The sequence below is a fragment of the Sorex fumeus genome, unplaced genomic scaffold (genome assembly GCF_029834395.1).
Source record: "Sorex fumeus unplaced genomic scaffold, SorFum_2.1 ptg000003l, whole genome shotgun sequence".
Classification (NCBI taxonomy): Eukaryota; Metazoa; Chordata; class Mammalia; order Eulipotyphla; family Soricidae; genus Sorex; species Sorex fumeus.
The window spans coordinates 41,536,174-41,550,662 of record NW_026606060.1 but is presented as its reverse complement, the minus strand read 5'-3'; the positions used below and the strand labels follow the sequence as shown (position 1 = coordinate 41,550,662).

Sequence of the window (14,489 nt, the reverse complement as noted above, 5' to 3'; positions counted from 1 at the left end):
ATCATGTTGGGTTCTATAGTCTACTTTCAGCATGCATCTTCCATCCCAAGAGGGCCCTCCAAGCACCCTTTACTTGGTGCTTCCTTCTCTATCTGAGCTGCCTTTTCCCCCAGCATGTAAGGCCGGCTTCCAAGCCATGGAGCAATCCTCCTGGTACACATCTCTACTATTCTTGGGTGTAAGTCTCTAGGTCTTGGTTTTAACTGTGCTACCGAGGAAGAGACTGACCAGGTTCTGTCAAGAGAGCTGTGTGACAACCTCTCTGTGCCTGGCTGCCTTTTCTACCAAAGTGCCAATCTCATTAGGATGTAAACCAGGTAATAAGAAGTGTCGCAGAGAAAGTGCTTAGAGCTTAGTATTAAAAAAAATTAATCGATTGTCACTCATCACTATGATGGTAGAAGGCTTTTTCTCCTCTAATCGAAATCTCCCGATGAAAGGGCCTCACTTGGGGTCTGGAGCAATAGCACAGTGGGTAGGGCATTTTGCCTTGCACGTGGCTGACCCAGGTTCAATTCCCAGCATTCCATATAGTCTCCTGAGCACCACCAGGAGTAATTCCTGAGTGCATGAGCTAGGAGCAACCCCTGTGCATTGCCGGGTGTGACCCAAAAAAGCAATAAGAAGAAGAAGAAGAAGAAGAAAGGGCCTCACTACATGGCCAATGTGTAAGAGGAAGTTACAGGCCACCCCTGCTGAATCACTTCACAGACTCAAAGCTCTAACTCATCACAGGCACTGTGCTTCTCTGGAGACGAGGTGGGGGGCGGGGAGGTCGCAATCCTCAAATTCACTGGGCCCCAAACCCCCTTTTTCCCAGGTGTGTCACTGGAGAGGACTCTTCCTGAGCAATAAGGGCTCAGCTGCACACAAAGACAGCAAGATTGGGTCACTTTATAGAGCAGCATTTGGGGGGAGGGGTGCTGGATATGGATATGGGGGGGGGGGGGTGGGGGAAGCACCGTAGGAAGTGTGGTAGGTGGCGCCAAGCGGGCCAGATGCACTCAGTGCTTTCATCAGGCAGTGACTGACAGGCTGAAGAGGACACTGAAGTGGCAGCTGGCACACACCTCCCTGGAGCTGCAGTATGAAGGCGCTGAGCGGTTTAAAGGGCTTTGCAGATACAAATGAAGTCAAACGCTCCATGTGCCTCCTGGAGCCCACTTCACCTGAAGGAGCATCAGCAATCCCTGTCAACAAAGCCGAGGGAGGACTCGAGAGCCGCACAGTGCCCCGAGGGAGGTGGGCGGATCAGGGGCTTCCAGTGAGCCACAAAGTGGATGTGACACCAGGGGGAAACTTGTATTTACAGCGGGGCCAACTCGCCAGTGAGAGCCCGGCGTTTGGAATTTACAAGTAATCTGTTTACACAGAGCCAACAACAGCCAGGACTTTATTAAAATATCAAGCCCAATTCTGGATACTAGATCTGTGACAGGGGTGGACAAGTTGAGGAGTGCATGAAAAACATATATGAAATGCTCACCCACAGCTAAGCCAGAAGTATACAGCCATTCCATTTGGCCAGTTAATTTTACATATACACTTTCCCCTCCTGAGGCTGGAAACCACCCAAGAGAGAGGACCAGGCCTTAACTCATCTTCTCCAGCTCCAGAGACACGCACAGTTATTAACTACATGACAGGGGCCCAACTGGAAGATAAATGGATAAAGGAAAGGATGAATGAGGGAGTGAGTATAAGGAGACACGAGCAACAGAGGAACAGAAAATGCTAGAAAAGGCATCATCTACTCTGCTGATAGAGAAGAGTTTCTCCCTATCCCAACCCACTCACCCCGCCCCCACCCCCCCCCCACACATGCTAAAAATGACAAGAGAAACCATTCAAACTAGAGCAACAGGTAGGTTGTAGGTAGGGAAGATAGGGCTCTTGCTTTGCACGTAGCTGGCCCAGGTTCAATCCTTGGCACCCCATATGGCCCCCAAGTCAACCAGGAGTGATTTCTAAGTGCAGAAACAGAAGTAACCCTGAGCATCAATACAGACTGACAATGAAAAGTGGCTCAGAGAGGAGCTTCAGGGAGAAGATCAAATATTCATGTTTTCATCCATATGTGGTATATTGAGTAACAAGATAAATAAAGGAATGGTAGGCATCAAATGTGGGGAAACCCTTGGCCCTGGGTTACAGAAAAAAAGTATCCAAGGAAGGAGAGTGAAGTGGGGATTGAAGATGGCAGGAGATTGAAGAAGCAGAGTGACAGAATATAAGGACATTGGTCAAGGATCTTAGTTTTGGGCATTTTAGTGGCATAGAGGGGTAACTCTTCTGAACCATAAGAGTCAACACTATTGTAAACATGTGTCTCAAACTATATCAATTAAAAACAAAATGAGAATGCTAAACAGGTGGGTAGAGAAAGCGGTGGGTTTGGAGCGCACCAAACGCACAAAACGCTTTATAAATCACCAGGCCTAAATTAAAAATAAATTAAAATGAAATAAAAAAGAAGAAAATGAAAGTATCTAATGAATGCATCACTAAAGAAATCTGAGTTGATGCATGCTAGTAACATTGTTTTAATTATATTTAGCCTTAAAAAAAAGTCCTGGTGTCCCCACCCCCAAATAAAAAGAACCAGAAGCCACCAACTAAGTGGCTGTAGAGAGCAGACATGCTGATGAGTTAAGTGACCCGGGTGGGACCCTACGTGTGGACTCCAATGAGCACTTGTGTTCTCCAGCAAGAAATGGCTCCTCAACTCCAGGAAACAGAAGCGATGGGAAAACTGGGATCCAGGGAAGCAGATCGTCAACATTTTAAGAGATTTTCACAAATGTCAGTCATCTTGTTTTTTGGGGGGCTGGAGTGATAGCACGTAGAGCGTTTGCCTTGATGCAGCTGATCTGGGTTTGATTCCTCTTCCATCCCTCTCAGAGAGCCCGGCAAGCTATCAAGAGTATCCTGCCTGCACTCATGGCAGAGCCTGGCAAGCTCCCCATTGCGTATTCAAAATGCCAAAAACAGTAACAAGTCTCACAATGGAGACGTTACTGGTGCCCACTTGAGCAAACTGATGAACAATGGGAGAACAGTGCTAACAGTGCTACAGTGCCTTTGTCACACTTCGTAGCACTCAGGATGGATTCCTGGACTGTGTTTGGGGGTGACTCCCCTTTGCTGGGCACAGGGGATCATGAGATGCCAGGGACTAAACCTGGGATTCCCGCCTGCAAAGCATGTGTGCCAGCTCTGTGAGTCATCTCCTTGGCTCTGAATTCTCTAAATCTTTATTGTGGTCAATTACTTCCGAGTTAAAAAATAAAAAAAATAATAATAATAAAACCAAACTTATTTGTGAGCCAAACAAAACACACTGGCAGATGAGAGTCAATCAATCAGCAATGGGATCAAGTGCACTCAGAAAATCCTGGGAGATTTTAACAGAGAGCAGTGAGCACACTTCTAGAATATAGTTTTGCCCGGAAAAGCAAGAGCAGTGTAGGAGTGCAGCTAGTGGGCAGTGTTTGGTGGGCGAGAAGGTAGGAAGAGATGACCATGTCCTTAGAGTTCAAAAACCCTGGGGCATTCGGAGGGGATGATGTAAATGGGCATTTGTTATCAAATCTAAAAGATGAAAAGGAAAAAAACGTGGATTCCATCTCTCAAAAAACCCAAAGTGCCATCTTTGCAACCCAGCTTTTGATTAATGGTATATCCCAAAACAAAATGTTTGCAGGTCTGGAGATGGCTCAAGGGTAAACCTGTCTGGCAAGTATGAGACTTTGAGTTCGATCCTCGGCACCTTCTGGAGCCACGGGGAGTACGTGATCTCTGCATACCACATCCAGTGTGTGAGCACTGCAGTGGAGGGCATGGGACCCCTGGTGAGCACACCACTAAGTGCAAATCCCCCGAATTCTGCCCCCTGAGCAAGCACCTAACAACAAAGGCCAGGAGGGGTAGAGAGAAAAAAAGATGGAGCAGAGGGCCAGACAGACAGCACAGCAGGTGGGATGCTTGCCTTGCATGCAACCTTCAATCTTAGGACCACATAGGGTCCCCCAAACTCCCCCGAGGAGTAAGCCCTGAGCATCACCGGGTGTGGTCCCCAAGAAGAAGAAAACAAAAAAAAAAGATGTAGCATGCATGTAAAAGTAAGCCTATAGGCTCTCAACACATACCCATCATTCCTTTCCCCCAAGTTTTGATGGAGGGATTTCACCCATTATTAACACTCCTGAAATCTGGGCCTCAGTCTGCCTGTGGAGAGGCCCCAGGGAATCATTCATGGAGAAAAATCAATAGGTACTCACCAAAGATGACAATCAGGAGCAGGACAGGCAGCACAATGAGGAAATACCAGGTGGAAGGCTTGGCCTCTGGCTGAACATACCGCTCCAAGTTCCCGAGCTTCACCTGGAGGGACAGAGCGCATCAGACCCTCAGAGGCCGGCACCTGCCCAGGATCCCTGTAGTTCTCCTCAGGACACCAGGACACCACACAAAGTTGAGAGCAGAAGGAAGCCATCTGAGTTCATGGCCCATCTCAATGCAGACAGCTGGCCAGCCTTGAGCCAAACCAGAGCAGTCCTTTGGGGGCCAGGAAGGTGGTCCAGTGGTCAAACCTTGCATGTGTGATGTCCTGAATTCTACTCCCCGAAAAACACAGTAAACCAAAAATAACCTTCCCCAGGCCTAGGTTCCCACTTCAGCCAGTTGAGCCATGTTGTTCCAGACCTAGAGATCTTATTTTATTGTTTTTATTAAAGTTTAGGTAACCTCCTGGCAGTTGTATTAACATTTGTGATTTTTGACACACCCAGTCATCACACTTCACCACCACCAATGTGCCCAAGCCCCTTCTCCAGTGACCTTATTCCTAGCCCATGTCTAGTTTACCTCATCATTCCTACCACCCTCCCCTTTGGTAGTCTCAGTTTTGTAATCCAAGGCCAAAGGTTTGTCATCACTTGAAGTTGTCCATTCCCATGTATTATTTATCACCTAGAATTGTTTGTCTTTGTTTTTGGACCACATTTGTTTTTCACTTTGTTTTCACACCCAGTGGCACTGAGGATGTACTCCTGGCCCTGCTTTTTGGGGACCACTCCCAATGATGCTGGGGGCCTAAATGTGGAGTTGGAGATCAAACCTTGGTCAGTTTCATGCAAGGCAAGTGCCTTAAATCCTGGACAGTCTCTCTGACTCCATCACCTAGAAATTTTAAAGTTGGTCCTTTCTGTTCTGAGGGCTTTCCATAGCAGGGGAGAGGGCAAGAAAGATGTGGAACCTATGTGTAAAATGATTAAGAAATTCTGACTTTATCTCTCCTGCATCTATGTTTACTAGGTGGGCCCATTTTATTTTTTTTTCCCCCTTTATTTTATTTTATTTTTTTTTAAAGTTGTAGATTTACAATTTTTGTGCTTTGGTTTCAATTATACAATGATCAGATACCCATCCCTCCACCAGTGCCCATTTTCCACCACCATGGATAATATCCCTCCCACCCCCATCCCCCCATCCCCCCTGTCTCTGTGGCAGGGCAATCCCCTGTGTTCTCTCTCTCCTTTTGGGTGTTGTGGTCTGCAAAAGAGGCATTGAGTGGCAAACATGTTCAGTCCATAGTCTACTTTCGACATGCATCTCCCCTCCTGGGAGGATCCTCCAAACATCCTTTATTTGGTGCTCCCTTCTCTATCTGAACTGCCCTTTCCTCTAGGATACCCGGCTGGGGTGGGCCCATTTTAAATGAAGCTTCCTGAGACCAAAATAAACCCCTGAAACAAGTTTGGCAAAGATTGCTTTGATAACCCCTGAAAGCTTTTCCAGTTTTTGTGTTTGTTGGGTTACAAACATTTTAGAGAACCTATAATCATGGCTTAATTTTAGCTGGATATTGAGATCGATTTGCTCGAGAACCTTTGGAGCACGTGGTGAAAGAGACTGGATCCGAGATTCTGGCCCAGGGCCTCTCTCCTGACTTTGAACCTGCTCTCCTCACTGCTAGAAGTCTGGGTTACTCAGCCATGCACATCCCACTGCTGTCTTCTCCAAAATGGGGCACTGAAGACACCTCTTCCTAGGACTGCTGGGAAGAATTAAAGCCCCACATGTTTTCTTTTGCAGACCACAACACCCAAAAGGAGAGAGAGAACAAAAGGGAATGCCCTGCCACAGAGGCAGGGTGGGAGGGGGGGATAGGGGGGATATTATCCATGGTGGTAGAAAATGGGCACTGGTGGAGGGATGGGTATTTGATCATTGTATGACCGAAACCCAAGCACAAAGATTTGTAAATCTACAACTGTACCACATGGTGCTTCACTAATAAAAAAAATAAAAAATAAATAAAAATTTAAAAAAAACTTTGAAATGGAAAAGAAAAAAGCCCCACATGTTGAAGTCAGTTGGCTCACGGAGCTCCTGCCTTGGCCTCCTCTCCAGCTTCTTAAAGTCAGGCCTGACCCAAGGCCCACAAGGTGCCAGTGAGTCTCCTGGCACCCTGAACTCTCTAACCTTCTGGCTCTCCAGCCTCCTGGAAATATCCCCACTTGTTCTTTCCACAGTGATGTACAATTGGTGTGTGTATGGGGTGGGGAGGGTGGTAGGGTGGCGGTGGGGGCTCAAGCTGTGCTCATTGGCTACTCAGGGATAACAGCTCTATCCCTGAGGCTGAGGCTCAGACTCAGACTCAGGCTCAGGCTCAAGCTCGGGCTCAGGCTTCAGAGGGCAGAGTCAGAGGTGAGAGGGGCTCAGGCTTGAGAGAGAGAAGCAGAAGGGGATTGAAGACTGGAATAAACTACAATTGATACTGACCAGCCTGGCCCTCATTTCCTTCCTTCACCTGCCCATCGCCATCGATCTCCCCAGGATGGGGGAAGCAACGTGAGACCACAGAACGTGGGCGGTGGGGAGAGATAGAGTGCCACGGGACTTTTTGAAAACACACACTTCCAGGCTGCACCCAGCGATGGTAGGGGCCCCTTGTGGTGCCAGGTACAGAACTGGGGTTAGCCACAGGCGTGGCAGCACAACCCCTGAATTGACTAATTAGCCCTCGACTGCCCTTGCTCTGTTGCTTGCAAATGCCCTCGGCACATTCCTTATTAGGACCTGGGAACCTGCAATGCCTTCTGCCTAAACACTTCACCCAGAAGGCAGCCCACACCCTCCCTACTCCAGCCCTCTCTTGATAAGAGTTCAAGCCCCATCTCCATGCCTCTTTCCCTCCTTGTTTCATTTTCACCCCAACAACAATCACCATCTAAGACATGTTTCATGTCTTCCTATAAGCAAAGATGCCCTCAAGACAGGGCTTGAGGAGATGAAACCCCAGTGGCCCCGAGCTTCCAGAAGCAAAACCCAGGTATGCAGGTTCAAGGACTAAGATATGAGGTCACATGATGGCAGCGGAGACAGGCCATCTCTTCCCATCTCCCCGTACACTTGGAGTCATGGCTGTCACACCCACAATCTTCCTCCAGGGACCATCTCAGCGCATCAACGGTCTTGATCCAGAGACTCCCAAATGAATCTCAAAATAGATTAGCTCCCTACAGTGATGCCTCTGGACCCCAAACATTTACAATTTTAGGATTTCAGAAGCATGCGGCCACTTTTGTGCCCCACAACTTCTCACAATATTCATAATAAGCAATAGAAAATACATTATCTAGCATCTGCCCTTGGCAGGCAGGCTTGAATGGTGGTGGGAAAATTCGAAATAGTGGTGGTGGGAAGGTGCAATGGTGTTGTTATTGTAGGGACTGGTCTTTAAATATTGAATGTAATCAATTAATGTGAACAACAACATTATGAAAATAAAATTTTTGAAAAACCACATCTATCCATCTAGAAAAGAAAAGAAACCATATTCAGGAAAGAGGGTATGCCTGCATATATTTTGATAAAGATTCCTTCAATTTTTTTAAAAAAAATAACAGAGATTGAGTTCTGTTTTCTTTTCTGCTGCATCCCCATCTGAGTGAAGAAGATGCTCTTATCAAGTGCACACAGTATTTGCTTTTCTCAATGAACTTGACCAGGCACAGTGCTACTAAGTTCCAGGAGATCTGGGGCACATTACCAGTAGGAAGATGCAGTAACTTGATATATCAAAGCCATAAATGGTAACACTTGTAACCACATGACCTAAGCTACAATAACATTTAAAAACAATTCATGGTCCTGATGGAGATTATAATCATTATTATCTCTTCAAAGTCAAGTGACTAAACCAAAGCCATATTGCTGAGCAAGGAGAAAACACTTTTAACTTGCAACTTAAACAAGGAACTGTTTGGGGGGTTGTTGTCCAGTCTGAGCAGCTTCTTTCTTTCTTTCTTTCTTTCTTTCTTTCTTTCTTTCTTTCTTTCTTTCTTTTTTTTGCTTTTTTGGGAGGAGTCACCAATTCCTTTTTTTTTTTTTTGCTTTTTTTTGCGGGGGGAGTCACACCCAGCGATGTTCAGGGGTTATTCCTAACTCTGCACTCAGGAATTACTCCTGGTGGTGCTTCGTGGACCAGATGGGATACCGGGGATCAAACACGGCATGCAAGGCAAACGCCCTACCCACTGTACTATTGCTCCAGCCCCCTCAATTCAATTCTTTATGGCTACAAAATGGAGGCCCCCCCTTAAGTGGTGCTAAGAGGTCACTCCAGGCAAGACATAGCTAATTGGCTAGATGGTTCCATGAGAGGGGCCCAGTGCTGGGACCCTCCAGGGAAATATTAAGTGGTGCTTAGGGCCTGTAGAGCTACACCCAGAAATGCTCTGGGAAACTATGTGGTGACACGCATAGAACTGGAGTCCTCACCCTAAACTCCTGTGCTATCTCACCAGCTGCCATAAAGCATCTTCACTCGAGTAGGGGCTGCCTCGTGTGGCCTGAACACTATGTAAAGAGAAACTGCTTGTGAAAGGTTTTCTTACCAGTAAGCTCACGTCTTACCTGGAGACCTAAATACACTGGTGGCAGGTCCCTCAAACATGTCTGGGGAAAGACGGGTATGACTTCATGGAGAAACAGCAGCCCACAAGCCATGGCTCATCAGGTCTCCATTAGACTCTGCTGCTCTGCAGGGGTGCTGCAAAGGAGCTCCCCCAAGCCCCCTCCCCAACATACACACGTAGTAGGATTGTGCTAAGACATACCATCTCCCCTTTGGGGGAAAAGAATGAAAGTTTATTCATCAGCGGGCCCAGAGACCTGCTCACACATGCTACAGTGTAAATGTATAGTAGGACAAAAGCCATCAAGATTCATTAGTTTGGTGCTGGAGCGATAGCACAGCAGGTAGGGCGTTTGCATTGCATGTGGCCAACCCAGGTTGGATTCCCAACATCCCTTATGGTCCCCTGAGCACCACCAGGAGTAATTCCTGAGTGCGGAGCCAGGAGTAACTACTATGCATCGCTAATGTGACCCCAAAAAAAATTAAAAAAAAAAGATCATTAGTTTTATAGAAAATGGCGTGCTTAACTCTTTGACATGAGAATAGGCACAAAGACGGATTTTGCCAGCTATTTTGGAGGAATTATGCATGTGCCTCAATACCAGCTTTGGTATTTTATTTATTTATTTTAAGTGCAGATCAAAAAGATCCTTGGATGATTCTGCTCTGGCTTTTGGTTCAAGGAATTACCTGCTAGTAAGATAAAAACACCAGATGACTTACCCGAACTTTCTTGGAGGTGCTGGCAATGCTGTTGGCGGTCGTGATGCCTTTGATTTTGCAGAAGATGGTGGTGAGGTCTTGATTCCGGGTAATATTTTCAAAACTGCAATTTAATTGCCCATTTTCCCCATGGAAGAGAGTAATTTCAATGTCTTTCTTGGAGATGTTAAAGTTATCATTTTCTTTCTGCAAAGAACACAGCAGAGCTGAGGAATTCAGGGTACATGTGGAAATTCAGACATTAAACCCACTTTCCCAGTTGCAGGAAGTGGGTGACATCAGCCTCAGCAAAAAGAAAAACCTACCTGAATTTTGACTTCCAGTTCTGTGTCCACAGCGGGGTCGACCCGATAGCCTGTGAACTTGGGGTCCTCCAGATACTGTAAGGTTCCGCAATCCAAGAAGGTCTCCTGAACCCTCAGCCTCACCATGACATTTGTACGAACTTTTGAACTTTTTAAACCAGGAGCTAAAAATCGACAGTAAGTCGCTGTGCAATGTTCAGAGACCTAAGGGAGGAGGAGAAAACACTTTAAGAACTTTAATTTAGGGCCTAGTGGTAATACAGTGGGTAGGGCACTTGCCTTGCATATGGCTGATCCAGGTGCAATCCCTGGCATTCGATATGTTCCCTTGAACACCACCAGGAGTAACTCCTGAGTGTGGAGCCAGGAGTAAGCCCTGAGTATCGCAGGGTGTGACCCAGACAACACAACCCCCAAAACAAACAAAAGCAAATCCAAAAAGAACTTTATTCATTACTTCCAGCTCTGGGTCTACCTTAATTCCCATATCTAAAGGGAATGCCTGATAGGCGGAGACCATCCCCTGCTCACATAATCAGTCATGCCGAGGAGAGTCCAGGAGCCACACTCTTGTGCAGTTCTGCTGCTAAATCCCCAGACTTATCTCAGACACTCTCTTCTCCCCTGTACCGGCTTGCGTTATTTTATAAACATCTCATTCCTTCTCATGATTGGCTTGGGATATTTTATTATTTATTTAGTTATTTATTTTTGCTTTTTGGGTCACACTTGGCATTGCACAGGGGTTACTCCTGGCTCATGCACTCAGAAATTACTCTTGGCAGAGCTCAGGGGACCATATGGGATGCTGGGAATCAAACCCGGGGTGGCCGCGTGCAAGGCAAACACCCTATCCACTATGCTATTGCTCCAGCCCCTGGCTCAGAACATTTTATAGAAAACTCACTCCGTTCTCACAATGGGATACATGTCTCTGGCTTACCCACCAGAAATAACTCATCTCTAGACAGTAGAAACTTCCCACCTAAGTAGCTCAGTTCTGAAACACAATCAAAGACTGTCCTAGACTGCATGTACTACTGTGACTGTCTGACCAGCAGACTCTCAATAATCTCAATTTGCCTACAGTAAAGTCCAGTAAACTTACTCTGTCTAAACCATCTTGCTCTCCAGGCAAATTCTTTGATGGTCCCACCTCTTGGACCCAGCAGGCCTTGGTTTAAGCAGTCCCTCTCTCTTCATACTTTAAGCTCTATGTGACCTGGGCAACTATATTTACATGCATTTCTGTTCTCACATCTGTAAAATGAGGATAGACTGGTAATACAGTGGCTAGAGTTCTTGCCTTGCATGCAGCTGACCCAGGTTCGATCCCTCGCATTCCATCTGGTCCCCTGAGCACTGCCAGGAAGTAATCTTTATGTGCAGCACCAGGAGCAAACCCTGAGCATCGCTGGGTATGCCTCTTCCAATTCCTCCACCCCGAATTTAAATAACTAATTAATTAGTGGGTGATAGAGATATGCACCAGGTTGAATGAAACCTAAATTAAATTAAATGAGATGAAGGCTCATGAAACGAAATGAGGTCTCCATTCAAGGAGATGACGCATGCAAACACGCGTGAGTAGGAACTGGTACACAGCATTTGCTCTCCTGGGGCTGCAATCATTACTGAGAGTAACAGTAAGGGGAGGATCTGAAGTGGATAGCAACGAGGGATGCATATGCTGAGAAGAGTAGCTGAGAGCAGGGTGCCTGGAAATTCTCCACTCGGTGACCCCTTCTGTCCAGAACAAACACAACAGGGATGAGTGCTGCAGGCGACACCTCAGATTCACAATACAGTTGATTCTGCTTGTGGCACATGCAGAGATGGTTATGGTGGCCAAATTTTTCATGATCCAACCCGCCCTCCCTCCCATATTTAACTACTGGGGAGAGAGTCATATTGCTATTGGAGAGATAGAGTCACATTACTCTTGGGGAGAGAGTAACAACCACAGCTGAAGAAGCGGGTGGCTGAGCTGTGGTTTTCAGCCTCTTGGCGTTCCTACCTGCCCACTGGCGCCTGGAAACCAGTGTCAGCTGGGTGCAAGAGCTTTTCTCGTGGATCCACTAAGGACTTTTGCAGATTGGTGCTGGCATGCAGGTCTGTGTTTGAAAATCAGGGCCAAAGAAAAGGCAAAATGGTACCAATAGGCCCAGGTGGCCTTCATACCCACTGAGCTGGGTCCCCCAAAATTACTGGATGGGTGATGAGGCTGCTGACTGTGTGCTTCTGGTGGAACCTGTTTCAGCAGAAATCACTCCTCACGGGAGCCAGGAGCAGTGCAGACCTCACGGAGAGGAAGAAAAGGAAATGGAAGGGACAATGGCCTCCACTTTGAAGGAATGAGAGATGGAATACAGGCTCCCAGGCCTATCACAAGTAACTGTAATGTCATTCTCAGGTACTGGAGATAGGTGAGAAAGCTGGCAGAAAACAGAAGGTTTACAAACTTCTGGAGTCAGGCGTGCTGGGAATTAACCCAGGGCTTAGGGCAAAGCCGGAGCTCTAGCGCTGAGCTTCCTCTCTGGGCCCTGAGAAATATGTATAAGAAAAACAACCAAGGGCCAGAGAGATACTGCCATGGGCAGGGTGCTTGCCTTGCAAAGAGCCCACCCAGGTTCAATCCCCAGCACTCCATATAGTTCCCTGAGCCCCACGAATGTTCATCTTCCAAGAATGATCCCTGAGCAGAGAGCTAGGAGTAAGCCCTGAGCACAGCCAGGTGTGGACCCAAAGACAAAATCAAAAAGAGCAACTAAGACTCCTGAGGTGAAATCTGCTAGATGGAGGAAACTTTTTCTCTTTTTATTTTTATTTTTTAAAAATTACTTTCTCCTATAGGAGAATAAAAAAGAAAGTGGGCAAGAAGCAACTGGTAGAGAAAATGTAATGCAAAGGGCTGAGATTTGGAGAAAAACCATTCCCCAGGACCCCTTTGAGTACTCCAGCCCTGAGTTCCTCACTCACATTTCTGGTGAGATGATGAAATCACTAAATCCCTGCCTCTGCCTTTTGGGCAGCTGGAACCCCACGGGTAGGCTTTTTGCTGAAAATGCCTTCAAGAAAGATTACCAGTGACAAGGTCATGCTGACCTCATTTTCCTAGGCTCTCTAAATTTCCACAGAGTGACCAGTTCCCACGTTCTGAAATGCTCTTTTCCTCTAATTTCTAAGCAACTTCCAACCACCTTTACTGGCAAGCTTATTTTCTTTAACTCCTTAAAATAAAGCCATTCAGGTGCCTGGCGGAAGAGCTGTTTGGCAGAGAAACCTAACCTGCCAAGTGGCTGGTCATGAGTCTGATCCTTGGTTGTCCCACATAGGCACAATCCACGCCACCCTGCGGTCGGTGTCTGACAGCCCTGTTGTCTGTGATTCCCAGCACTGCCAGCCACCTCCACTCCACTCCTGAGCACCTCTACGTAAAAGACTCATGAGCACCACAGTCCAGAAGGGAGCACTCTGGTGGGCATGGGTGTGAATGTCAGCGACTCCAGTGAGCTCTGCAACCAAGATGTGTGTGAACCCCGGTGGCTAATGGGGTGTGATCCTGGTGAGCACACACGCCAGCCCCTCAGCCTAATGGGTACAACCTTCAGTGAACCACAACCTAAGGTAGCCTCCATCACAAGCAGCAGCACTGAATGCGCCAGCCCCCACTGCCTGGTGTGTGTGTGTGTGTGTGTATGTGTGTGTGTGTGTGTGAGCCCTGGTCACTGCAGCAGCAACATCACCACCAACAAGGGAGGGTGGAGGAAGAGAAAGATTTAAAAATAATAAATGAGTGAAGCTTTTCTGCAAGAGTCCATCCAGGCACTCTGTCGCTTGGCTGTCAGGCCCAAGATGCTGTTCCCATCCTTCTAGCAGTGACAGTGTGACAAAGACCTCCAGTCTGTGCCAGCTCTGGTGTTTCCCCTGCACTCAGCACCAGTGCTCCTGAGAGCAGCCCCAGAACCTGATAATGCCGCAAACACCTGCATCTTTGCATGAGTGTCCTACTGCCTCTCTGGATTATCCTAGGCACCCATGTCAGAGCCATACGGTGTCCCTGTGCTCATGTCAGTACCTGCACAATGACCTTTGACTGCTCCCCAGCGCCTGCAGAATTCAGGCTGGCATGCTTCTGGCCCCTTGTGGTTCTACAGCCATGCCTCTCATCCACCCGGGAGTCACTTGCTCAGCACTGACTGAGGCACTGATACTCAATCCACCACAGGTTCATGAGGAACCTTCTTCTGCCCCTGAAATTCCCTCCCTGCTCCCCGTGTCTGAGGTCCTGGGAAGGGGCAGGGTCTGTGGCCACTCCCAAACCAGCAGCTTCAGAAGGAAGTGATCATCCTGCATCCCAAGAGTCCGCTATTCTCACATCTCTCAACAGGGAAGGGAGAAACAGGAAAAGAGTTTAGATGTCCACTTGAAAGCCTCAACCCACACTTGACAACCACCATCTCTCCACTTGCTCCCAGGATGGAGCGCCATCTAGAAGCATCTAGAAGCTTCCAAGGGAAGGATGAGACCCAGGG

General features: G+C 47.4%; 1 protein-coding gene across 1 annotated transcript in view; it reads right to left on the bottom strand.

The window, feature by feature from the left end:
* PLXNC1 (plexin C1) overlaps positions 1 to 14,489 on the bottom strand; it is a 177,587-nt gene that overhangs the window by 53,441 nt on the left and 109,657 nt on the right. The window contains exons 13-15 of the mRNA XM_056115891.1: positions 9,955 to 10,158; positions 9,650 to 9,835; positions 4,281 to 4,383 (exon numbers count right to left, since the gene is read on the bottom strand). Of these exons, the coding sequence (XP_055971866.1) occupies positions 4,281 to 4,383; positions 9,650 to 9,835; positions 9,955 to 10,158 (493 nt within the window). The remainder of the gene's footprint in view (positions 1 to 4,280; positions 4,384 to 9,649; positions 9,836 to 9,954; positions 10,159 to 14,489) is intronic.